This window comes from Triturus cristatus, chromosome 10 (assembly GCF_964204655.1).
Source record: "Triturus cristatus chromosome 10, aTriCri1.1, whole genome shotgun sequence".
NCBI classification, from domain to species: domain Eukaryota; kingdom Metazoa; phylum Chordata; class Amphibia; order Caudata; family Salamandridae; genus Triturus; species Triturus cristatus.
Genome location: NC_140593.1, coordinates 428452365 through 428480293, shown reverse-complemented (window position 1 = coordinate 428480293; position 27929 = coordinate 428452365). Strand labels below are relative to the sequence as shown.

At 41.4% G+C, this 27929-nt stretch overlaps 1 protein-coding gene across 2 annotated transcripts in view; it reads left to right on the top strand.

Annotated features, from left to right (window-relative positions):
• Positions 1–27929, top strand: part of ODAD2 (outer dynein arm docking complex subunit 2) — a 1108894-nt gene that overhangs the window by 444822 nt on the left and 636143 nt on the right. For both annotated transcript variants that reach the window (XM_085631770.1, XM_085631771.1), the window contains exon 9: positions 8960–9088. In XM_085631770.1, the coding sequence (XP_085487896.1) occupies positions 8960–9088 (129 nt within the window). The remainder of the gene's footprint in view (positions 1–8959; positions 9089–27929) is intronic.

Below are 27929 nucleotides of genomic sequence, written 5' to 3'. Positions count from 1 at the left end.
CCTTTTTCTACAAAATTGGAGGTCATTTACTTCAGATCTCTTTGTATTGGATGTCATAGAAAATGGGTATGCCCTTCCCTTCCAGGAGTTTCCCCCTCCCCAGGGTTGGTGCTCAGAGGACCACCTGTTGCTACTACAACAGGAGGGTTCTATCTTTACTGGAGAAAGGTGCGATAGAGGGGGTTCCGGAGCAGGAAAGGGGTCAGGGATGCTACTCTCGGTACTTCCTGATTCAAGATCCTGACGGTCGGTTGAGGCCGATCCTAGACTTCAGGATCTTGAATTTTTACCTCAAGCTGGAGAAGTTCAAGAAGTTGACCCTAGCTCAGGTTCTTCTGGCATTGCAGTAGGAAGACTGGATGAGGTCAATCGATTTGCAAGATGCATATTTTCACATTCCCATCCTGGAGTTGCATCAGAAGTATCTCTGTTTTAAGGTGGGGTCTCAACACTATGGTCCTTCCATTTGGTCTTACTTCAGCACCTCGGGTGGTGGTAGCAGCACATCTCAGAATATCGGGGATTCCTATTTTTCCCCATCTGGAGGACTGGCTGCTCAAAGCAAAGTCACCAGAACATGGTGCTGCATCATTTGCAAGTAACTTTGTTCGACTTGGGTTTTTCAATAAACTTACCCAAATCTCACCTGGTGCCCTCTCAGCGCAACCTGTTCATAGGGTCAGTACTGGACCCTACTGTGAGTCTAGCCTTCCTGCCTCTGCAGAGGATCCAAGACATCCAGGCTATGCTTCCTCTTTTTCACAATTAAGCGGTGGTTCCAGTCCTGAATGTCTTGCTCCTGCTAGGTCTGTTTGCTTCCTCCATACCGTTGGTTAACCATGTACTCTTGCACATGAGAGCCCACCAGTGGTGCCTCCACAGGCAGTGGTTTCAACACAATGGAGATCTCAAGGAGTCAGTAAAAATCTCCAGAGAAACTGCAGTGGAGCTGTTATGGTGGAGTGTCTCGGACAACCTGTCTCAAGAGAAGCCATTTCAACCTCCTCCTCTGGTGGCCACGGTGATAACGGATGCCTCCACTCTAGGGTGGGGGGCTCATCTGGGGGATCTGGAGGTCAAAGGCCTTTGGTCTCCAGAGGAAAGATTTTCACTTCAATCTTTTAGAATTGCTGGCGATACGTTTGGCTCTCAAGGTCTTTCTTCCCTCCTTTCACGGTCATTCGATTCAAGTCTTGATGGACTACTGTGATGTGGTACATCAACAAACAGGGACGAGTAGGGTTGTATCGTCTCTGCAGAGAGGCTCTGGACCATCAGATATACGTGATTACGAATCATCTGGCTGGAGTGCGGAATGTGCATATGGACAATCTCAATCAACAGTACTCGGCCAATCAATCACGAGTGGCGTCTACATCTAGAGGCGGTCCATCACATTTTCAGGATGTGGAGGTTTCCTCGGTTGGACCTGTTTGCCTCTTACGTGAACACAAACTGCCCGTTGTTCTGCAGTCTCCAGTATCCGATGCGGGGAGTACTGGGGGACGCATTTCAGTTAGATTGGGGCTCAGAGCTTCTGTATGCATTTCCTCCCATACACTTGATTCCTCAGGATCTGAGAAAGATTTGCCAAGACAGGGTCCAAGTCATATTGATCGCCACAGATTGGCCAAGCAGGGTGTGGTACACAGGCCTCATTTACCTCTCATCGCATCCTCGCTCCGTTGCCCTCTCAGGGCAGACCTCCTCTGGCAGTCGCAGGGGCAGGTTCTACACTCGGATGTATGACGTTACAACGCACACTTTTACAACGCATGCACTTACAACACATTTTTTACAACGCATAATCCATTACAACGCATGACATTACAACGCATGACACTACAACGCATTTTTAAAAAATACCTTTACAACGCACTACCATTACAACGCATACTACCTTTACAACGCATACCATTACAACGCATAATATTAAATTACATTTAAGGTAAGTATTAGATAGTATAGGGGTAAAAATTACTATTCTAACTCCAGGGGGTGCAACAGTAGGGTAAGTGTTGGATAGTATAGGGGTAAAAATTACTATTCTAACTCCAGGGGGTGCAACAGTAGGGTAACTGTTGGATAGTATAGGGGTAAAAATTACTATTCTAACTCCAGGGGGTGCATCAGTAGGGTAAGTGTTGGATAGTATAGGGGTAAAAATTACTATTCTAACTCCAGGGGGTGCATCAGTAGGGTAAGTGTTGGATAGTATAGGGGTAAAAATTACTATTCTAACTCCAGGGGGTGCATCAGTAGGGTAAGTGTTGGATAGTATAGGGGTAAAAATTACTATTCTAACTCCAGGGGGTGCATCAGTAGGGTAAGTGTTGGATAGTATAGGGGTAAAAATTACTATTCTAACTCCAGGGGGTGCATCAGTAGGGTAAGTGGTGGATAGTATAGGGGTAAAAATTACTATTCTAACTCCAGGGGGTGCATCAGTAGGGTAAGTGTTGGATAGTATAGGGGTAAAAATTACTATTCTAACTCCAGGGGGTGCATCAGTAGGGTAAGTGTTGGATAGTATAGTGTAATATTATGCGTTGTAATGGTATGCGTTGTAATGGTAGTATGCGTTGTAATGGAATGCGTTGTAAAGGTAGTTTTTAAAAATGCGTTGTAGTGTCATGCGTTGTAATATCATGCGTTGTAATGGATTATGCGTTGTAAAAAATGCGTTGTAATGGTAGTGCGTTGTAAAAGTTGCGTTGTAAAGGTTGTTCCCCTCTACACTCCCACCTCCAGAGCCTGCACCTTTATGCCTGGAGATTGAATGGGGAAACCTGAGCTCTTTCTCTCTCCTGCTGGATGTGGTGGATGTTATTTTTCAGGCAGAATACACTCCACCAAATCTGTCTATTCTGGTAGGTGGGCCAAATTTGTAAAATGGTGTGGAGAGAGATCCGTTGATCCTTTTCACGTCCGTTGTCTGATATTCTGAGTTTCTCTCTTTCCCTAGCACAACAGGGTTGTGCAGTAGCTAAGGTTAAAGGCGACTTGTCTGCCTTGTCAGCTTTTCTCTGTTTACCAGACCAACCCTCCTTATTTAAATCTCCCATAGTCATGAAATTCATTAAGGGTCTTACCAATAGGTTTCCTCCCACTCCCTTTATCATGCATCAGTGGGATTTGAATTTAGTTCTTGCTTTCTTGATGGGGTCTCCCTTTGAGCCCGTGCATAGTTGTCCCTTGAGATTCTTAGCGTTTAAGACAATATTTCTGATTGCAATCACTTTCACTAGGATGGTTAGTGAGCTGCAGGCTCTTAGCTCCAAACCCTCATTTACCTCATTTCATGCAGATACGATGGTTCGTAGGACCAGAGCTGCTTTCATGCCTAAGGTGGTCACTCCCTTACACCTAGGGCAATCCATCACTTTACCCACTTTCTATCCTCACCCTTCTAAGGAGGAGAAGAGACTTCACCGCCTGGACCCTAAGAGGGCGGTCAGCTTCTACCTGGACAAGACTAAAGACTTCAGGTTGGACGACCAACTCTTCATTGAATATGTGGGCAAGATGAAGGGCAAAAGAATGCTGTCCAGGTGGATCATCCTCTGCATCAAGATCTGCTACACCTTGGCCAAGAAGGAGCCTCCTGAAGGTATTCAAGCACATTCCACCAGAGCTAAGTCTTTTTCTTTGGCTTTAGCTAGAGGTGTCCCGGTTGTAGACATCTGTAAGGCAGCAATTTGGGCCTACCACCACACTTTTGCGAAGCATTATTGCTTAGACTCTGAGGTGGGGAGGGACAGCCATTTTGTACGTTTTGTGCTACCAGATTTTTTGGTATTGGTAGGCAGGCACCCTCCTCTGCTTGGGGATTCAAATCAAAAGGTGAGGAATCCACAGGCAGATGTATCTATCAGAAGAACAAGTTACTTACCTTCTGTAATGCTTTTTCTGGTGGATACAGTAATTGCCTGTGGATTTCTCACTGACCCACCCACCTCCCTGTTGCCTGCCTGTTTAGACCTGAAAAAAATTTACATGTGATTTATGTATTTTATTGTCGAATATTTGAAATGATGTGATACTTGTCACTAGGAAATGTCTATGTTTTAGAATTTCCAGTTTTGTCTTTGTTTTGTGTGCTGTGTATACTTGTTGAAATGTTGTCGGTTTACACGGTTGCCTCAAAGGCACGGAAAAGATGGGTGGTACTGACGTCAGGATGCCGACGAGGTCTTCTTACGGCTCTGATTACGTCACGCAGAGTCGCGTGTGGAGCCGTTCCATTGTGACATCCTCATCGACGTGGGAGAGCAATGGAGAAAGGTTTCAGTGGAATGCTACGCATGGGGTAATTAAAAAGGTTAGGAATCCACAGGCAGATACTGTATCCACTAGAAAAAGCGTTACCGAAGGGAAGTACCTTGTTCTTCCCTTCCATTTGGGATTCTCTTCCCTCCCAGGCAGAGGAGTTCTATGCCTCCAAGCAACAACTTGCAGGAAAGATGTGTGATACAATTACGACTGTTAAAGTTACTAGTGGTAAGTTTATGATCATAACTTCTCTAGCATCAGGCTCCACCCCTAATTTAGGGGGATGGAGACTCATAAATCCTATTGTTAGGTGGAGATTTCCCCCAATAATTAGTGAATACTGTTGGGCAAAGAGCTTTGCCTATGTGGAGGTGGAAATGTACCTGTGCAGAGAACTCCAAATGTAGATTTCCCTTTGTGAATTGAACCTAGAGTCTCTAGGATTAGCAAAACATTTAAACCAAATATGTTTATCAATAAGAAATAATATACTGTCAGAGGGGGTTAGGGAGGTTTGTCACAGTCCTATTAATAAAACGGCATAATAGTGCCCGATGTACGCCATTCCCCGAGACCCATCTTTGATGAAATTCCTATGGCCCAAAGAGTGGAATGGGTGGGACCATCCTTGAAGAACCTTGAGGGTGACTGTGTGGTGATAGCTTTTGGGACACCTGGGTTTGCAAGATTTCCGTTGATGCGTTTGCATAATGCAAAGCAGGGTAGTATCCAGGACAGATTTTTGGACTATCTATTTTTACCCCCCCCTTATTTATGGGAACAGGGATTGGGGTATGCATGGTTTAGTACCTAGACAGTCATCTTGGGATTCTTTTGCCCATGTGAATAGATTCTAACCATTAAGGGGCCTAGCTGATATTGATTGACAACCCCAGCGGGACCCAACGGAAGGGCGAATCAGTAGGGATGGAGGATACTCTTCTCAGGCGTACTGACTCGCAAGTTGGGATGTAAGCTATAATGACTGGGACTAAATTGATTCCCAATGCGCTAAATTGTTCCCAGGGTTAGCATTGACAGAAGCAATCCTGTTAGCATTTGCTCACTCAGATCCCTGTTATTCTATTTTATTATGGAATGTAGTGGGCATACTTTCCTAGTTGAGTAATGATGATTGGGTAGCATTTGTTTCTAGATTTGGCTTATTATGTTTTCAGCAGTCTTGGGTAGTAGCAGATTTTCTTATAAATGGCTTTTGCTCTTTCTGAACCAGCAATCCCAGTGACCTCAGGAAGAGCCAAGGGTGGATTGGCATTGTTAGTTTTTGTTATGCACACAGTATTAAAGATTAAAACAATCAGTTCCTCACCTTGGTATCAGACATTCTTAGTGAGTAAATTATCTTCTATAGATTTTTAAATTATACATTTTTATTATAATGTATTTGATCATAGTAACCCCCATGTAGCTGAGAGTCTGCTAGAGGAAATTAGTAAAATAACCTCCATGACATACCTGCTGTGCATTATGTGGAATAGTGATTTTAATTGCACTATGTGCAATTATCATGGTATGTGAGTGTGTGGGTTAGAAAACACTGAGGGTCATCCTTTTACTCACTTCACTCACTCAATATATGGAGATGTTTTAAACAGAATCAAGGTTGCAAATGATGTATTCTTTTTAAATTAGTGCTTTAGCAAAGGTAATGAGCAGCTCCCGACTTTTATAGGGGGTGGGTGCTCTAATGTTATTGATTAAATGCTATTATCCAGACACTTTCTTAACCTACTGGAATATCATAGGGTCATCCCACATTGTTCTAGTGATCATGATCCCCTGGTGGCGTCTTTTAAATTGGATTATAAAGAGAACCAAGCTGACTGAGTTCCCAACTAAATATGAATCAAAACAGGGAATTAGTTTGAAATGGGATCAAGTTAATTTGAAGGCTTTTGAGCATAAACTAATATGGGAAAACTTGAGCCTCATACTTAGCTGTTTAAATTTTAAGTCTCCGGTGGAGGATATTATTCAGAATTTCCAGGCCTTATTCGCAGTCATTTCTACTGAACTGATGATGAAAATTGCCCAACCAAAGGAGAAGCGTGTAGCACAATGGTTCAGTAAAGCCTGTACTTAAGCTATTAAACATTTAAAAAAGCTCTCTTCATGCCTGACTCGAGATTAAAATCTAGTGTAGGCTGTGCATAAGGATGATAAAATAACATTAAAAGGGATTAAGGCTGAATTGAGGACCGAAGCATGGAAAGAGTTAGAGTTAGCAAGTGCTCTAAAGGATTCCAAAAAGTTCTAGAATGTAATTAAAAGCCCTTCTCAAAAATTGGACAGTAATTTTAGGAGACATGGGTGGAACATTTTAGCCATATTTTTAATCCTTTTAATAAAGAGAGTATTCAATTGGGACCAGGAATAGTGGAACCATATTTTTGGACCAAGATATTAAATGTAGTGAATCAATTTTAGTTGAAGAGGTGAAGGCAGCTATTGTACAGGGTTCCTGTCTTAAAGCCCCGGGTCCTGACGAGATCCCTGTGGATCTTTTCAAAGATGATATACACTTGTCGGCACCTCTCATAGCAAAAAATAATAAGAGCTGCCATTGTTGGCCCCCTTCCAATGTTGTGGCGAGAGGCAAAAGTGTTTCCCGTCTTTAAAAAAGGGGACAAAAATAACCTGGGGTGTTATAGGTCCATATCATTAATCGACTCAATGGTTAAGATATTGGGGAGGGTTCTTTTAGCTCCGTTAAAAGATTGGGCCTCAGAGAACAATATATTATCAAAATCCCAGTATGGTTTCAGACAAGGTATGGGCACAGTAGAACAGTGTCTCACTTTGTCACTGATTGTTAGCAAATATACTAAGTCCATGAAGTGCTCAGTCCATCTTGCCTTCATGGACTTATCTTGCGCATTTGATTCTGTTAACTCGGAAAAATTGTGGTCCATGTTGAGAGACGGGTGTAGAGCCACTCTTGGTTCGTCTATTATGTAGGCTCCACTCAAATACTATACTGAATGTCCGACATTGCAACAATGGGGAGAAGACTCGCTCTATATCATCCACAGAAAGCATCCGACAAGGGTGTATTCTTGCCCCTTTTCTATTTCTTGTTCACGTTAATGGGTTGGAGGCTTACCTGCTGGGGAAAAACCTTGATTTTGCCAAGATTGGAAGAAAATTTTATTGCTTCACTTTTATATGCAGATGATGCTGTCCTTATTGGAAGGACAGCAAATAGTCTCCAGAAATCTTTGGATGCTTTTGTAGGTTTTATGGCCTCTCTGGATCTTAGACTAAATCATAAAAATTAATTTATAATGGTGTGAGACCCGAAAAGAACAAAATCTAAAGTTTTTATGTTTCAGGGAGAAGGTCAAATTTCTCTTATTTTGGAAACGTTTTTAACCAACTATCAGGGGCTTCACTATTAACCTTAAGAGTGCTACAAACAACGAGAGTAGTAGACGGACGCACTGTTTAGATTTGCAGCACAGCTTGGCCAGAAGCCAGTTAAAGAGCTATTAACTCTGTATAGGGTTAAGTGTTTAGCAATAGCCACTTACGGAGCAGGAGTGTGGGGGCATTCTAATTGTGCTAGGCTCCAAAGAGATGAGAATGATTGTATTTAAAAACTCTTGATCACCCCAAAAAGAGCTTCAACACACTTTTGTCATCTGGAACTTGGGCTAGAGCTAGTAGAAGAACAAGTAGGTTTTGCCCCCCTATTGTTATGGGCTACGATCTGGAACATTCTGGGATTGAATTTGTCTAGATCCATCATATTGGATTGTCCTGCCCACTCCAATGTTCAAAGTATTTCATGGTTTAATTGGCTCAAGAGCTGTTTTTGAAGCTGGGTTTGAGTGAATTATTCAATAACTCTACAAACATGCCTCATCAAACTAAAGCTGTCATAAAAAATGCTTATGGTTCTTGGGCAAACACACGTTTCGTTTACAGGCACTGAATCGGTTCAAATGAGTGAGCCATTAAGATTTATCTATTAGGTCCCAACATCCTTGTTTTTATCTTCTTTATTTGATGAATCCTCAAAATAGATTTTATCTCACAAGACTTCGCCTTTCCCTGGTCCACTTCTTGGTGGTTTTTCCACAGCAATGTATTTGGGTGAATAATTTATGTCCCTGCCCATGTGACAACATTACAGCACAGAGCACTTCTTTGCACTTTATACTTTTTTGTCCATTGTATAAAACTGTTACAGATAAATACCTATTTCCAATTTTAAAGCCTTTACGGCCCTGTTATTTTAGTAAAGGATACAGGTTTTTAGTTTCTTTGGATTCAATAGCCATTTGCTGTGCAGTTTTAAATTTTATAAAATGATCAATTGTAATTGGAAAGAAATATGGATGCTGGGGTAGGTGTCGTGCCATATCTGGCTTGGCTTAAAATAACAGTAGGGGTTAATAATTAAAACAAATTTTGACGATTCTTTGTTTTAATGTGTTTTGAGATGAATTGTTGTTTTATGTGCATTTATGACTTATTAAAATCGAATAAAACTTGATTGACTGACTGATATAGTCAACATTTGTTACTATGTTTCTCAAATGCTGCTTCTGTTGCATTCATTTGTTTGTGATGTAATTATGTTGTAAAAACTCATAAGGAATGTTTGTTATCAGTTTTTACTTCAGAGCTCGAACACATATGTATTACGTATTTATTTTTACAGTAAACTCCTGGAAAAGAAAGAAAGCAGAATGGAAAGGCATAGAAAAAAAGAAGACATATCTGAAGCTGATGGGAAAACTAAAACATCTGGGAAAAGAATTGAGCAATCAAGGCATTCATCTTTTAAAGGGTACTGAACAGTTATATTTTATCAACTGGTCAGGTTTGCTATTATAATTCTGGAGAAGAAAATACAATAAATGCATATTCTAACTACGAGTGTGCACATTTTAAGATCTCTTCATTAATTTAATGATACAAAATGTATCTTCATTGTTTTTTCTTGCGGTAGTGGTGTTGGAAAGCCATGTTTTAGTTGTAAAATAGAATATATAGAGTTCATACAAATCTCCTACTTAAAATGTCACTAACACATCTTCTCCAATGCAATATCCATTTCAAACAGAACATTCAAGATAGTTAAAAGGTGTTTGAAGCAAGTATGTGTCCATTTTATGCAAAGGGATATTTTTCCATTTTAAATTAGTTTAACTGAACAGTAATGCATATTTGGTATCCCTGATCCTTTAGTATCCACACACAATGCTATTTTATGTATTCTCACTATCTCTTCCTACGTCAGGCCTCTACAAAGTTTTATGATCTTCAGTTTTTAGAAGGTCATATAATGCAGTGGTTCTGGAAAGATGACCTTGGTGGAGGAAGCTAAAATGCTTATTATTCAGATGAGTTACTTATGGGAAACTTGATTGCTATCAAAAGGTTTTCTGCTCTTGATGAATTTGAACTAAAAGAAGTTGTTATTTTAAAAAAACATGCTGGAAGACACAACAATCAGGGATATGAAAACACTAATAGGAGAAGTAGATAAACAAATTGAGGAATCAAAACATGTACTATCAAACAGAAGACTACTAAATTGAAAAAATATATTAAGGATGAAGTTAACTAGATTACCTACCTTTACCACAAAAACACCCTACGAACATCAATAAAAGAATTCAAGGGAAATCTGATCTAGAAAATGTTGGATTGCATACCTTTAGATTCAGAAGATACCAACAGCCTTTTGTAGGAAGAGGCAACAGGGACAGAGTGAGGGAGGAACAAAAGCCTCCAACAGGGGTAACACATTACCTCAATATCAGACATGAAACATACCAGAGATGATGGGAGACAACATCCCTATTTATAATTAGTACAATCATACCCTTTCAAAATGGGAGATATCCCTTTTGAGTAAGGGATTTTCTTTTGTACTCACAAGATCCAGAGACTTTATTGAAACAAGATGTGAGATCCTGAGGTTCCTCAGAAAAAAATATTACATTTACTTTTTGATGGTAGTGAAATGGTTCAAATGGAGAATGCCACAAGACTGAGAAATCAGTCAACATTCTACCCAAAATTGTCCAGCTTGCTTCCAGAGGTAGAGGTCTTTAAAAAATGTTTTTTAAAGCAGCTAGAGAAAATCTTTGGATGTAAAGAATGGATTATTCTCAACCTCACATAAGAGGAATTCGAGGCCATTAACTCCTTTTTGTCCATTGACCAACTGAAAATCAAGCAAGCTGATAAAGCGGTGGTTTTGTGGTATGGAACATGTCTGATCTCAAAAAGTAAGTAATGAGACAATGTTACAGGATACTCTCAGGGGAGCCTACCCAAACATAATGGTGAAGATAAAGGCAATCACACAGAAAGGGGAATATGAAGGATTGATTTTGAACAAGGAATATGAATTCCTTAATAACAAGGGAGCAATGAAACTAGTAGTTTATATATCACAAAAGGTGAATCAAAATTCTAAATGTCCCACAAGAAGACTGATAGTTTCAGAATCTGGTTCCTTATTAAAATCAATCTACCAAAACATGGATTGCTTCTTGAAAACTTTTCTGCCCTACTTGAACTCATATGTAAGAGACTCAGTGCATTTTATCAACCTAATTGAGAGTACATAATTTAACACAGAACAAGATATCCTGGTGAGTTTTGACGTTGAATCACTATACGCCATCATTCCCCAGGGAGAAACATTGGCAGTACTTGATACCAGGACAGACAAATAATGTGCATCTGATTCTATAATAGAGTGGGTCCCTATTGTTATGAGCCCCAATGTACCCCAAGATAGGCCTAGGTAGTTGAACGACCCTTTACCTACATTTTTCCTACCTTGCTCTACATAACAGCTCTGGCGCTGACATTTGACCTAGTTTGGTGCTGAATAAATGTTGTGTGGTTTTATTAGAAAACTAGCCTAATTTATTATGCATAAGGATTCTTAGTATCACAGAAGGATTACCGTCTTCTGCATAATAACGCCGTACAAAAGTCAGTACTATCGTCAACGTTGGCCGAGAGGCCCACAGTACCATGACACATCTAGGTAGAGCCCCTGAGGGTACCTTTCGGGTATATAAGTACTACATCTTCGCTGGGCAAACCAGAGGAGAAGCGTCCATGCTGACACGAGACGCTTAAGTCCCTGCACGCAGACACTCCAGCTCACAGTGGTATGACATCCTTTGCGGGGTGCCCAATTGAGACAAACACGGGTAATGGAGTTGGCTCTTTCCTAGGGGGATTCTTGGCTATACTCCTATATACATGCAAGGTACACTTAGGTACTTCTAGTTAGGTTTTGCATCATCAGAGTACTCATGATTACTGGCATGTTTCTATATGCCTGCCTATATTCACTGTTTTAGCGCCATGGTAGAAATCTACCTTTTACTTACTCTGTTGGTGCTTATAATCGTATATATATGTTTCTGTCTAAGGGTTGTTGCAGCACACATATTTTATACTAGAATGAAGCTGGTTAGATAAATACTTATTGAAACGCCCCCACCGTTTATTCTGTGTATCTCTCTCAGAAGAAGTGAACCCAAGTGACTGAGCGAAAAGTACTGTACTGTTTCCACGATCCCTGAGGGGTCAGGGTTGTCATGTTTGATATTTGCCAGAAACTATTCTCTCCTTAGTAAGGTTGGGGGCTTATAGTGGCACTGTGAGCTAGCTTGTCGACAGGCTAACATATCCTCTGGGGGTGTCCGGAGTCAGTCTGGACACCAATCCCTTAGGTTATGTTGTTGAAACGCACAGATCCTGTATAGATTTATAGGAGCTACACAACGTGGCGCTGCTAATGTTGGTTTGCTTCTTATTTAACGGTCAAATCTGAGTAGTTCAGTAGTGTTTTTCTCAGAGACTCCTACTCACATTTACCCAAAGACGTCTGGAGTGGAGAGGGAAAATCCGCCGCAGCTGAGTAGGTATATCCTATGTATTGGCTGTAGGTATATTCAAGCGTGAAGGATTATAGTACCACATTGTGCAAACCATATCTCTTTCCGGTACTAAAAACTTCCTTGAAAAATGTCTGTCCAGGATTAAATGCAAACGCAGGAAGGAGAGCAGGAACGTGCTATTAGCATTTCGGAAAATGCACTTACTTTAAAATTAGCAGACTTTGGGGTCCCAGCTTTAGGTGGGACTGTTACCTTTGTGATTGAGGCACACGAGGCATACAGAACAGAGGTGTTCTATTCTTGTGTCAAATTCCTACCTGCAGATGCATGCACACATACATTTCATTCTTACAATCCAGATGAAATACCAGCTGAATACTCTCTGTATGAGGACATAGAAGTCCTGTTAACTTACCAAGAACATATAAATTTGTTTAAAGGTGCCACCCATACCACAGATAAAGTAAGACTTGGTCCGCTCAGCAGAGATGGAGCAACCTGGCTGGTTCTAGTTGCTTACACACCACATCCAGAAATTGACACATTGCCAGCTGCAGACTTACGCCCACTACACAGAGAAATAATAAAACTTTACAGAAATCTTCGTAATGCGAACACTCACACTTAAACCTACAAAGGTTACTCAAACAGGTCAACTACAAAGGACCGGATCTAAAATCACCCCACAAACGCTGAACTCGATTATGGGAAGAATGCCCACTAAACGTGAGCAAATGCCATTCTGGATAGCACAGAAAATAGCACAGCTTGAGGTAGTGTTTCCACAGAATACTGACAATTTGCTTGCCAATGGGGATAGCTCCCCTGATAGAGGATTGTACCACTTGGGGAACAGTCTTCGCTGTCATCTATACCAGGACTCATGGTACCTGTTACACGTCAGTCTACCGGTGCTTTATCCTTTTTTCCTGTAAACACACTACCACTCCCATAATGCACCATTACTGAGAGAAGGGTTGTGTACCGTCCCATAGTGCACTGGGAAGAGCTCATTGGTAGATGAGATCTTTTTAAATGAAGCCCCTCCCTGAGTTCTTTGCTTGGCTTACTGAGCTCTAGTGGACCATGCCGTTCTGCCTGACCTGAGTTTCCTGAGTCTTATGTGTACCTGCAATCCGTGTTCTGGCCCCTTGAAATACGTATTAGACTCTGTGTTCATGCTGGCTGAGAATTGAGGAAGATCATCGTTGCAAGAGAACCCCTGGAGTACCTTTTGACGACTTTTGGTTCTCAGCCGTTTCCTTCACCCCCTCGAACCCTGGAAATACACACGCTTGAGTGCGCGCTCTTTTCCTTCGCTTGACAGCGAAACACCGAAGATTTCCCTACCGCTGACCTTGCACAGACCCGCGCCGTTACTTCCTTATTCGTACCTTCAATAAAAATCGGAGCGCCGAGGCTTATCACGCTCATGGACCCAGCACGTTCCTACACACTGCTCGCGCGTTCTTCTTTTCATCAGCAACCATCACCCTGACTCTTCCATCGCGCTCGTAGCGCGTCCTCCGTCTACCTGGGGGGCAGAGTGTAACAAGGCGCCTCGAAGAATTGTTTTCGTCACTCGTGAATTTAACGGACTCCGTTTTTCTTTTCCTCTCAGGGCAATCATAAGAGAAAATCAACTTGCACCGCATGGATACTTTTTGTTTTACGAAACTCACGAACCATGAAAACTGAGCAGTGCTTTTTTATGGACTACATCAAAAACTTTATTGAACAACACTAGTCTTTAACTACTGCTCTGTGACTAACCCTAGAATTCTCGCCTCTCTTCCTGTTTGTTATTTTCCTTTTCTACAGTACTGGAATTAATCCTCTTGCACCTCCCTTCCGGGATTCGTTGGCCTTGCTGGTGGGCTTCCCGGTGGTCCCTTGATTGTCCTTGCTCTTCCGGGGGGTATTATTCATTGTTCAGGAGATTCTTCTCTTCCTGGAGATGGTCTTACCCTTGGGGAGACTTGGGGCTTGCTCTTCGCTCCCTTGGATACTGGTATGGCACTAATCTGACACAAGTAAGTCATAGTGAAAGTGCAACAGTACCAATTTATTAGCAGTCATACCAGAAGTATTAAAACAAATACAGAATGAGTACAGGCGAAACCTGCCCTGGACTTAGGGATGAAATTGATAGGCAATTTTCCCAGGTATCTACAATTATATTAGCAAACATAAATGGGGAGGCAGCAGTGGTGGCTATACGCCAATGCCAGAGGGAATACACTCCTGCACAACAGGAGCAGGAGTTACCTAAAAAGAGACCTATGCTTCGCTGGAAGAGATAATTAGGGAGCTAGACCTGTGAAACCACAATTAATTGGTAATCCTGAAAAGGACAACTCCAAGCAAGCACTCGATTCTTCTAAAAAAAAAAAACGGGATAGTAAACAATAAAAAAACAAGCAGAATACATCACAATTGTGGGGTGGGTCTCCTCAACATGAGCCCTCTTACTGGAAATATAACCTTAGAAACTGTGACAATATTAAAAAACCTGACAGGTATCAGGATACAGATACACGTTCCTCTCCTGTTCTGTGTATCTCTCTGAAAAGAAGTGAGCTAAGTGACTGAGCGAAAAGTAATGTACTTTAAAGTAATTAAAGTGAGCTAAGTAATGAGGGGTCAGGGTTGTTATGTTCGATAGTTGCCAGAAACTTTTTGCTCCTTGGTAATTTGGAGGGCTTATAGTGGCACTGTGAGCTAGCTGGTCTACAGTCTAACATATCCTTTGGGGGTGTCCGAAATCAGTCTGGACACCAATCTCTTAGTTTATGTTGTTGAAACGCGCAAATCCTATATAGATTTATAGGAGCTACATGACAATATCACACTCTCCATTTTATTTTTCTAGTTTGGGGAAGATTTCTTCCCACAAACTAAGGTGGTGGCAAAGGGAGGTGCTTTTGCCCCAGAACTGGCAAATATCTATATGTCGTACCTTGAAAAGAAATTAATCTATAATAAAATCAATTTTCATAAGGAAGATATTTCAGTCTACTTGGATGATATTTTTGTAATATGGTAGGGACCAGAGTATGAACTCAATGAGTTTTCTGTGTGGATAAACCACAGATCAGTGGACTTTAATTTTACATGTATTGCTTTCCTCAACCTCGAGGTCTTCTATGAAGAAGGTAGGATATCTTCTACTCTCTTTGTTAACCCAACAGACAGAAATTCTTTACTGTACTTTTCAAGTTTGCATCCTACACCGCTAATAGAGAATTTACCATGCAGACAGTTCTTGAGGCTAAGGAGACATTGTTACAAAAAACTGACTTCTTTGTGAATGCCTTTCGTTGAGCAACAAACTCATCCACAGGGAATATCTGTGTAAATTGGTGATACGAGCTCCCAAACATGCCTCTTTCACTCCTAAAGAAACACTCTTCTTCCCAAAGATGAGAGCAAGGATCGAAAACTTACATGCATAATGACATACAGCCCCATTCCCAACAAAATGTTTAAGGAAACTCTGGGCAGTCTTCGGACAAATAGAACTCCCTGAACCAAGGTCTTTATTTAAGAAAGGTAAAAATCTAATGCATTCCTACATTAGAGCTAATGTTTCAGAGAAGAAGATAACCCAAGGGATATTATGGAATCTCACAGAGGTCACAGGTAATTTCAAATGTGGCTCTTGTTCACTATGCCAATACACAAGTGACAGCAAAGAAATCACTGTTAATGAAATTAGGCATACACAAAAATATTTCAGCAACTGAAAAAGTGATCATGTGGTTTACACTATAACATGCTCCTGGCAGAAATCATACATAGGAACGACCACACAACAGATAAAAAAATATCATCCAACAAAGGTCACGTTTGACTAGCAAAGTGACTACAGCACTATTAATGCAACACTACATAGAGAACGGCCATAGGCCAAGTGACATACACTGGACTATAATTGCTATGGATAGACTGGACAAAAGAGGGAGTGAGGTGGAAGCCTTGTTGCAGAGTTTGGAAGCAAGATATATTCAGGTTTTTAACACTGTCTACATAGGCCTTAATATGGAGGACAAAATATTTGCCTTGATTCTGCCTTTAAGTTCCCTTTGAGATTACGGGACTGTGATAGGCATTGTTAGTCATCTACATCTGGACATGTGTATTCTAATGTGTTGGAACAACTCAAGGTGGGTTATATATATGTATATATATATATATATATATATCCAAAAAACAGCTGCTCCCAGCATTGAGGCGCCTCACACTTCGTGTTTGAATACCTTGTATTGGAGCTTTCACAGGGATAAAAACAGCGTGCAGCCAAACTTGTACTTCAGCCTTTTTCTTTTCCATACGCGTTTCGGGAGCAATCTCCCTTGATCACTGGTACAGACAGCATTGAGGCACGGCAGCAATGTTCACAGCGCAGCTGCGCTGATTTAAATGTTTCCGCCCAGTGGGCGTGAGCAACAAGTGCATGATGGTAGTTGGAGTTCTCTCTTCGTGAAGTTGCCGTGAGTCCCCATAAGTCATTAAAATTCCACAGTGGGTAGTTAGAGCTTGCACCCCATTCACACCCTGAAATTTCAAACTCCAACTGGACACGGAGTTCCAACAGCGTCTCTTCATCTTTTGCGTTGTGGACCGGCTCTTCCGCCGTGGGGCACCTCTCGGTCCGAGCAAGACCGAAATATATCCAAAAAACAGCTGCTCCCAGCATTGAGGCGCCTCACACTTCGTGTTTGAATACCTTTTATTGGAGCTTTCACAGGGATAAAAACAGCGTGCAGCCAAACTTGTACTTCAGCCTTTTTCTTTCCCATACGCGTTTCGGGAGCAATCTCCCTTGATCACTGGTACAGGCAGCATTGAGGCACGGCAGCAATGTTCACAGCGCAGCGTGTTTGAATACCTTTTATTGGAGCTTTCACAGGGATAAAAACAGCGTGTAGAGCAAAAAATGAAGAGATGCTGTTGGAACTCCGTGTCCAGTTGGAGTTTGAAATTTCAGGGTGTGAATGGGGTGCAAGCTCTAACTACCCACTGAGGAATTTTAATGACTTATGGGGACTCACGGCAACTTCACGAAGAGAGAACTCCAACTACCATCATGCACTTGTTGCTCACGCCCACTGGGCGGAAACATTTAAATCAGCGCAGCTGCGCTGTGAACATTGCTGCCGTGCCTCAATGCTGCCTGTACCAGTGATCAAGGGAGATTGCTCCCGAAACGCGTATGGAAAAGAAAAAGGCTGAAGTACAAGTTTGGCTGCACGCTGTTTTTATCCCTGTGAAATCTCCAATAAAAGGTATTCAAACACGAAGTGTGAGGCGCCTCAATGCTGGGAGCAGCTGTTTTTTGGATATATTTCGGTCTTGCTCGGACCGAGAGGTGCCCCACGGCGGAAGAGCTGGTCCACAACGCAAAAGATGAAGAGACGCTGTTGGAACTCCGTGTCCAGTTGGAGTTTGAAATTTCAGGGTGTGAATGGGGTGCAAGCTCTAACTACCCACTGTGGAATTTTAATGACTTATGGGGACTCACGGCAACTTCACGAAGAGAGAACTCCAACTACCACCATGCACTTGTTGCTCACGCCCACTGGGCGGAAACATTTAAATCAGCGCAGCTGCGCTGTGAACATTGCTGCCGTGCCTCAATGCTGCCTGTACCAGTGATCAAGGGAGATTGCTCCCGAAACGCGTATGGAAAAGAAAAAGGCTGAAGTACAAGTTTGGCTGCACGCTGTTTTTATCCCTGTGAAAGCTCCAATAAAAGGTATTCAAACACGAAGTGTGAGGCGCCTCAATGCTGGGAGCAGCTGTTTTTTGGATATATTTCGGTCTTGCTCGGACCGAGAGGTGCCCCACGGCGGAAGAGCCGGTCCACAACGCAAAAGATGAAGAGACGCTGTTGGAACTCCGTGTCCAGTTGGAGTTTGAAATTTCAGGGTGTGAATGGGGTGCAAGCTCTAACTACCCACTGTGGAATTTTAATGACTTATGGGGACTCACGGCAACTTCACGAAGAGAGAACTCCAACTACCATCATGCACTTGTTGCTCACGCCCACTGGGCGGAAACATTTAAATCAGCGCAGCTGCGCTGTGAACATTGCTGCCGTGCCTCAATGCTGCCTGTACCAGTGATCAAGGGAGATTGCTCCCGAAACGCGTATGGAAAAGAAAAAGGCTGAAGTACAAGTTTGGCTGCACGCTGTTTTTATCCCTGTGAAAGCTCCAATAAAAGGTATTCAAACACGAAGTGTGAGGCGCCTCAATGCTGGGAGCAGCTGTTTTTTGGATATATTTCAGTCTTGCTCGGACCGAGAGGTGCCCCACGGCGGAAGAGCCGGTCCACAACGCAAAAGATGAAGAGACGCTGTTGGAACGCCGTGTCCAGTTGGAGTTTGAAATTTCAGGGTGTGAATGGGGTGCAAGCTCTAACTACCCACTGTGGAATTTTAATGACTTATGGGGACTCACGGCAACTTCACGAAGAGAGAACTCCAACTACCATCATGCACTTGTTGCTCACGCCCACTGGGCGGAAACATTTAAATCAGCGCAGCTGCGCTGTGAACATTGCTGCCGTACCTCAATGCTGCCTGTACCAGTGATCAAGGGAGATTGCTCCCGAAACGCGTATGGAAAAGAAAAAGGCTGAAGTACAAGTTTGGCTGCACGCTGTTTTTATCCCTGTGAAAGCTCCAATAAAAGGTATTCAAACACGAAGTGTGAGGCGCCTCAATGCTGGGAGCAGCTGTTTTTTGGATATATTTCGGTCTTGCTCGGACCGAGAGGTGCCCCACGGCGGAAGAGCCGGTCCACAACGCAAAAGATGAAGAGACGCTGTTGGAACTCCGTGTCCAGTTGGAGTTTGAAATTTCAGGGTGTGAATGGGGTGCAAGCTCTAACTACCCACTGTGGAATTTTAATGACTTATGGGGACTCACGGCAACTTCACGAAGAGAGAACTCCAACTACCATCATGCACTTGTTGCTCACGCCCACTGGGCGGAAACATTTAAATCAGCGCAGCTGCGCTGTGACCATTGCTGCCGTGCCTCAATGCTGCCTGTACCAGTGATCAAGGGAGATTGCTCCCGAAACGCGTATGGAAAAGAAAAAGGCTGAAGTACAAGTTTGGCTGCACGCTGTTTTTATCCCTGTGAAAGCTCCAATAAAAGGTATTCAAACACGAAGTGTGAGGCGCCTCAATGCTGGGAGCAGCTGTTTTTTGGATATATTTCGGTCTTGCTCGGACCGAGAGGTGCCCCACGGCGGAAGAGCCGGTCCACAACGCAAAAGATGAAGAGACGCTGTTGGAACTCCGTGTCCAGTTGGAGTTTGAAATTTCAGGGTGTGAATGGGGTGCAAGCTCTAACTACCCACTGTGGAATTTTAATGATTTATGGGGACTCACGGCAACTTCACGAAGAGAGAACTCCAACTACCATCATGCACTTGTTGCTCACGCCCACTGGGCGGAAACATTTAAATCAGCGCAGCTGCGCTGTGAACATTGCTGCCGTGCCTCAATGCTGCCTGTACCAGTGATCAAGGGAGATTGCTCCCGAAACGCGTATGGAAAAGAAAAAGGCTGAAGTACAAGTTTGGCTGCACGCTGTTTTTATCCCTGTGAAAGCTCCAATAAAAAGGTATTCAAACACGAAGTGTGAGGCGCCTCAATGCTGGGAGCAGCTGTTTTTTGGATATATTTCGGTCTTGCTTGGACCGAGAGGTGCCGCACGGCGGAAGAGCCGGTCCACAACGCAAAAGATGAAGAGACGCTGTTGGAACTCCGTGTCCAGTTGGAGTTTGAAATTTCAGGGTGTGAATGGGGTGCAAGCTCTAACTACCCACTGTGGAATTTTAATGACTTATGGGGACTCACGGCAACTTCACGAAGAGAGAACTCCAACTACCATCATGCACTTGTTGCTCACGCCCACTGGGCGGAAACATTTAAATCAGCGCAGCTGCGCTGTGAACATTGCTGCCGTGCCTCAATGCTGCCTGTACCAGTGATCAAGGGAGATTGCTCCCGAAACGCGTATGGAAAAGAAAAAGGCTGAAGTACAAGTTTGGCTGCACGCTGTTTTTATCCCTGTGAAAGCTCCAATAAAAGGTATTCAAACACGAAGTGTGAGGCGCCTCAATGCTGGGAGCAGCTGTTTTTTGGATATATTTCGGTCTTGCTCGGACCGAGAGGTGCCGCACGGTGGAAGAGCCGGTCCACAACGCAAAAGATGAAGAGACGCTGTTGGAACTCCGTGTCCAGTTGGAGTTTGAAATTTCAGGGTGTGAATGGGGTGCAAGCTCTAACTACCCACTGTGGAATTTTAATGACTTATGGGGACTCACGGCAACTTCACGAAGAGAGAACTCCAACTACCATCATGCACTTGTTGCTCACGCCCACTGGGCGGAAACATTTAAATCAGCGCAGCTGCGCTGTGAACATTGCTGCCGTGCCTCAATGCTGCCTGTACCAGTGATCAAGGGAGATTGCTCCCGAAACGCGTATGGAAAAGAAAAAGGCTGAAGTACAAGTTTGGCTGCACGCTGTTTTTATCCCTGTGAAAGCTCCAATAAAAGGTATTCAAACACGAAGTGTGAGGCGCCTCAATGCTGGGAGCAGCTGTTTTTTGGATATATTTCAGTCTTGCTCGGACCGAGAGGTGCCGCACGGCGGAAGAGCCGGTCCACAACGCAAAAGATGAAGAGACGCTGTTGGAACTCCGTGTCCAGTTGGAGTTTGAAATTTCAGGGTGTGAATGGGGTGCAAGCTCTAACTACCCACTGTGGAATTTTAATGACTTATGGGGACTCACGGCAACTTCACGAAGAGAGAACTCCAACTACCATCATGCACTTGTTGCTCACGCCCACTGGGCGGAAACATTTAAATCAGCGCAGCTGCGCTGTGAACATTGCTGCCGTGCCTCAATGCTGCCTGTACCAGTGATCAAGGGAGATTGCTCCCGAAACGCGTATGGAAAAGAAAAAGGCTGAAGTACAAGTTTGGCTGCACGCTGTTTTTATCCCTATGAAAGCTCCAATAAAAGGTATTCAAACACGAAGTGTGAGGCGCCTCAATGCTGGGAGCAGCTGTTTTTTGGATATATATATATATATATATATATATATATATATATATATATATATATATATATTCACTGAAAGAACCATAGGTTTCACACATGTTATAGTTAGCTGGACATTTTACTCGTAAAAAAACATTGAGCAACTGTCATCAGCAGTGGATTGCGGGCGTGCGAGTTATAGTAGCTGAACTAACTATAACGGGGTAATTTTAATGGTTTTTTACGAGTGAAATGTCCAGCTAACTATAACATGTGTGAAACCTATGGTTTTTTCATTGAATTTGCAAGGTTTTTTAAATTCTAATTCCTAACTCTAACGTGTGTGAAACCTATGTTTTTTTTAGTGAATTTGGAAGGTTTTTTAAATGCTAATTTAATGCTAATTTATTTACGTATGATAATATTTTTTATATATTTATTTTACAATAAACTACCTATGTATATAGTTATAGATTGACTGTATCCTTTAATATGGAATGGCTCAGCTCTTTTATTTTGAATTTGGATAAAGTTGAACAGCATAGTTGATATCTTCTATAAACTTATAAACAGTTTAAAATGTTTTTTTAAGGGTTTTTCACTGTGCGCACCCTGCGATTTAAATAAAAAAAAAAAAAATGTTCACCCTTCGGGGTCCTTCAGGGACCCCCTGAGAAAGGCTAGGGGGTCAGAAACTCTCTACCCTGCCCCCTTTTAACGTTCTCCACCTTTCTTTTTCACTGTCACACACAAAATGGCGTCAGACACTTCCTGATTTCGACCGATTCGAATGTTGACTGACATCTAACCACCAATATTCGAATGTTGACTGACATCTAACCACCAATCAGAATTACGCTCGCAGACATTTGGTGCGCGCACCGTGCGCGCACGGTGCGCGCATATAGATATTTATGTACTTTTAACTGCAATTTTCTCAGGAACTACTGAACAGATTGACACCATATATGCAAAAGGCACATGCCTGACCTGAGGACTACCTCTTTGCCAAATTTCAAGTAATTCTGTTCTGCCGTTCGGGCTGTACCTTCGACTAAAGGTCCTATGGGAAAATGCATGGGGAAAACGCGTTTTGGGACCCCCCTTTTTTCTCAGCCCCCGCTTGACGAATCACCCCGAGACTTTCAGGGTAGGAGCTGAGCGAAGCGCCCCATTAGTTTTGAAAATTTCGTGAGGATTCATCAACCGGCGCCAAAGTTATTCAAAATAGAATTTTCAGATTTCCTATGGGAACTCGGTCCTAACTATAACTATCTACTGGCGACCACCAGTAGATAATATATATATATATATATATATATATATATATATATATATATATTCACTGAAAAAACCAAAGGTTTGAGGGGCGTTATAGTTAGGAATCTGCATTTAAAAAACCTTAGAAATTCACTGAAAAAACCATAGGTATCAGGGGCGTTATAGTTAGCTGGACATTTCCCTTGTACAAAACCCTAGAAATTCCCCCGTTATAGTTAGTTCAGCTAACTATAACTCGCACCCCTGCAATGCACTGCCGATGACGTCACATATTACATCACTCATGACATGGTCAGTAACATCACTGATGACATCACTCAGGACATCTGAAATGACATCACTGATGACATCATCCAGTGAGTGTGTGTTTCTGTAAATTTTAAATATGTTTAATATATATATAGGGAAAAACCTATGGAAGAATGAGTGTGTGTATAAGTGTGTGAATGGATGATTTAGTAGGTGCGTGACTGACTATATAAGTGAGTCATTAAACGTATCTTACTGCAGACTAGTGACTAAACTGTGTGAATGTCTGTATCTGTCTGTCTGTTGGTTTATAAGCGGCTGCGTGGTTTTGTGAATAGCTATATAAGTGTCTCTATGGGTTATTGATTGGTTGTCTGAGTATCTGTATGGGTGCCTGAGTATTTGTGTGGGTGGGGTGTGTGTGACTCTGTGCATACATGTGTGCGTGGGTGATTCTATGGGTGCATGGTTTTAAGAGTGCATCTGTGATGGACTGTATGGTTGGGTGAGTGTATGTATGGGTGTGTTAGGGATTGAATGTATATCTCAGTGGTACATGTGTGACTAACTACATATGTGAAAGGCAGTATATATGTGTGTAAGAGTATATAAGTGGGTATATGTGAGAGTGTGTGATTGTGAGAGTGGCTGTATGGATGAGTGTATGCTTGTATCAGTGATTGTATAAGAGCGTAAGAATGTGGTACTATTTTTATGAGTAAGTGAACTTGTGTGTGTATAACTGCATAGGTGAGTAAATGGGAGTGTGATTAATTATTTGCATGACTGACTAGGTGTGAGAGTACCTCTATGGATGATTGGTGGTGTGTGAGTGTCTATGTAGGTGTATAAATGCATATGATAGTCCTGTACTGAGTGACTGTAAGTATGAGTGACTGTACAGGTGAGTGAGTGGATGTGTGTGTAGATCTAAGAGTCAATGAGTGGGTATGTAGTTATTGGTATTGGAGTATCTATGGTTTTGAGAATGGAGGTCTGAAATTTTGATTGAGTATATCAAAGGATGTGAGAAGATGCACTAATTTATCACATGGATGACGTCATCAGTGATGTCATCAGTGATGTTATTTCAGATGTCATCAGTGAGGTCATCAGTGATGTCACTGACCATGTCATGAGTGATGTAATATGTGACGTCATCAGCAGTGCATTGCGGGGGCGCGATTTATAGTTAGCTGAACTAACTATAACGGGGGAATTTCTAGGGTTTTGTATGAGGGAAATGTCCAGCTAACTATAACGCCCCTGAAACCTATGTTTTTTTCAGTGAACGTCTAACGTTTTTTAAATGCCAATTCCTAACTATAACGCCCCTCAAACCTTTGGTTTTTTCAGTGAATTTCAAAGGTTTTTTAAATGCCAAATCCTAACTATAACGTGCATGAAACCTATGGTTTTTTCAGTGAATTTCAAACGTTTTTTAAATGCTAATTCCCATCTATAACTTATCTCTAAAGATATCATGTTTTTTCAATTTTAGTGTGTCAATTTCATTAATTATGTTTTTTTGAAATTCTTTTTTAACACTACCTTTTAACCTATTTTTTCATTTAAATCATTTCAAAATTAAAAAATATTATTTGTTTTTATTGGGTCTTTCAAACATATTCATATATATTTTTAAAAATGTTTTTTTAAATACATGTTCAAAACTTTATTTAATATTTTTTTCCATGTTTTTTGGATCCGCGCACCCTATGTGCACCGTTCTTGATCCCTACGCGAAAGCATCCACGCACGGTATGCGTTGGGTACATGTTTGATGCGCGATTCCAATGCGACCGGTACGCGACTCCAAGCCTATACGCGACACGTACGATGTATGTAACGCGACATTTACGCGCTTCCGCGATGCATCATGTGCGTCTATGACGCGGTAGGTGCGCGGATCCCGCGAAATATTTAACATTTAAAAAAACTTATATATGTATTTCATGTGAATATTAATTGAAGACAAACTCTAAACTAGTCTTACAAGTAATATATTTTTACATCTAATCCTATATTTCTTTTTTATTAAATTTTGCGGATGCGCGCTGGGTGCGTGCTGCCAATGCGCAGGTTACGCGGATCCCATGTGACCTGCAAAAAAAGAGATTTGATTGGTTCATTACACTTCCTGTTCTAACTATTGAAAGACCCCACCCAATTCAATCATTCTTCTTTTACCTTCTTTGGAGGAGCATCTCTTTGCAGAGAAGAAGATTTTTTAGACTAAGTTTACACTTAGCTCTAACTTTTTTCAACTAAAAATGGCTTCAGGGCAGCAGGCATCACCTGCATCTCCTCATACATCTGAGGATGAATTTTTGGAGGAGACACCATGCACACCACGTTTTTCTTCAGTGGTGTGGACATTTTTTACTTTTCCAGAGGGGCAAACGAAGACCAATGCCACCTTGGTCACGTGCAAGATTTGCAAAAGAGTCCTGTCTCGAGGCGATCCTGACAAGAAATACTCGTGCGGGACGGCTAGTATGATGAAGCACCTAAGGACCCTTCATCCTAACAATCGTGCACGAGAAGAATGCCGACGGATGAGAGACACTCCTGCTCCTGTGCCTTCCACCTCATCGCAGCCGAGCACTTCAAGAGTGCATCCGTCAGCCCAAAACTTGGACATCCGTGCTCAATTTCAATTTTTGAAAGTGCTCTGCACTAAGTGCAATGCGACTTTGTGCTACGGTGATCAGTCGATCGATCTGATCTGCCGCCGGCAAGAAAGTCACAATTGCAAGGTTTTTTGGGGGTTTCCTGAAGTTCATTGTTTGGTTCCTCCTGTTTTTTTTTCTTCAAGAAAAACCCAAAAAATCACAAAATTGTTGGAAAAAAAAAATATATGTATAAAAAGAGAAAGAAGAAAAAAAAAGTTCTTATAAGAACTAACTTTCCTGGTTTGAAAAAAGAGCTACATTTCTTTGTTAGTGTGTAAAAGTTTAGATGAATGTATGTGTAGTACGTAATTGACTGAATTAATGCATTAGTAGCGTATGGTGAATGTATAAGTGCAGAACTATGAGGAAGTGCTGCAGCATCACACAGTAACCTCTTTAACTGCAGTGTGCTGTAGTACTTCCGAAGCACAGGGATGCAACATATGTACATAAATATGTTGCAAATCTATGCTTCTCTCTGCACGGCTGCCTAAACTGCAGCCATGTGGAGACACAGGCACCCTTGCACCATAGTGCAAGGATATCTGTGTCATGTGCTGTTTGTTTTTCTGCAGGAAGACACACCTTCCTGCACAAAAACAATGAGAAAGTGCATTTTTCTCGTTCAATGTATGCTGAACATTTTAGCATGCGTTGAAGATGTAAAAATGTGGAGAAATGAAAATAATTCTCCTTGTTGTGCTTTCCTATACCAATTTTAGAATGGTGCAGCATTCACACACATATTGAGATTTATGATTTATGATAAATCTAGAGATGTGTCTTGTTCTATGAGTATTCAGTGTAATCATGCACAACAACACTTATAGAACACCCTTTCAACGCAAAGTGGTGTGTATGATGACGTTGTATTTACACGGAGTAGAAAAAGTGCACAGAGTGCCTTTGCCTCTCTTTGTAAATTTGAAAGACTGTCTTGCGCAATAACTATGTTACAAAAAGTGACATATTTCTGTTTTTAAAATTGCTTGCGAATGATAGAAGGTAAGCACAGAGTTTTGTCTGCAAATATGTTCAAAGAAGAATGATTCAAATGATTGCGGTCCTTCAATAGGTACAATGGGAAATATTATGAACCCCTCAAATCTCTTTTTTTGCAGGTCACATGATATCTGATTATGGTCAGATTTTAAAACTACATAGGTATAAACAAAGTGTTTTTAGAAACGTTTTTCAACTTTGTAGCTTGTTGCAGACCTCCTCAATCTGCATATTGAGACTTAGTTAAACTTACCTTCACAGTAATAGGAATAAAAAATGGTATACATTTTTTCCAGATTTTCATTGCAATCTAAATTGATATAAATTGCCTATTTTAAAATTTGGATCTGTGAAAGAAAAGAAATAAAAAATTATAGCATGTAATAATACATTTTTTACAACACAGCATAATTTCCACAAAGTAATTTGTTTGTCTTTTTTGCTGTTCTCAGAATATATTGAATTTCACTAGAAATAGTGATTTCAATTGTACTCATCACTTAACAGCGGACAAAAAAAAAACAATCAGAAAGATTGTTAAAAAAAAAACAACATGCTATTCTCAGTAAAATACCAGAAAATACAAATCACACATATATGAAATGCTTACGGCTTACAAAATTTTATAACTTTAACTTATAAAAACTGTAAATGTTGCCGCTTTAAAATCTTCACAGGATCAATGACCACCAAAAAGTCCATAATTCAAAAATATACCTTTCCTTGAGGCCAAATGGTATTTTTGCACTCCTTCTTTATGTAAATTGTCCAATGGTAGTCCTATAAAATTATAATAATACATTCCTCAGAGAATGAATTATCTTCCTAAAACTTTGACTTTAAAAATATTAGGTAGGAATTTTGTAATTCCCTAGGTAAACGTTGTTTAAAAACCAACTGAGAATCATTACAAAGAGTCCAGCCTTTGTCACATTTTAGATGTCCAGATGTGGTGGAAGGACCATCATGGAAAATTATAGCAATTGCTACAAAAGTCCTTCCTGATATTGATAGTTGTGCTGCTACAAATTGCTTTATTAAAATATCCAATTTTCTTCTGTCAGCTGTACGACGTTGCATCATTAAAATTATGTATTTTCCATATTTTGTTAAGAATAATGTGGATAACATTTCTGATTTACATTGGCTACACTCCATGTTTTGATTTGCACCTTTAACTAATTTATTGAAAGACACTGATTTACAGTCTGGTAATGTTAAATACAGAAATCTCTCAGTGTCTACATTGGTGCTACATGTATACATGCAATTTTCACAATCATGTTCACATTTGTAAGAAAGGCCAAAAATATTTTCTATTTCTACACCTTCATTTTCAAAAAGGGTAAGCATATACATTAAAAATTCCTGAGCATCTTGTTGGATATTTTGCGTAAATTGTGTAGAACCAGAACATACATCCAAAAGATTACGAACATCTGAAACAGATTGAATTTTACTTGTATCTGTTGTCAATTT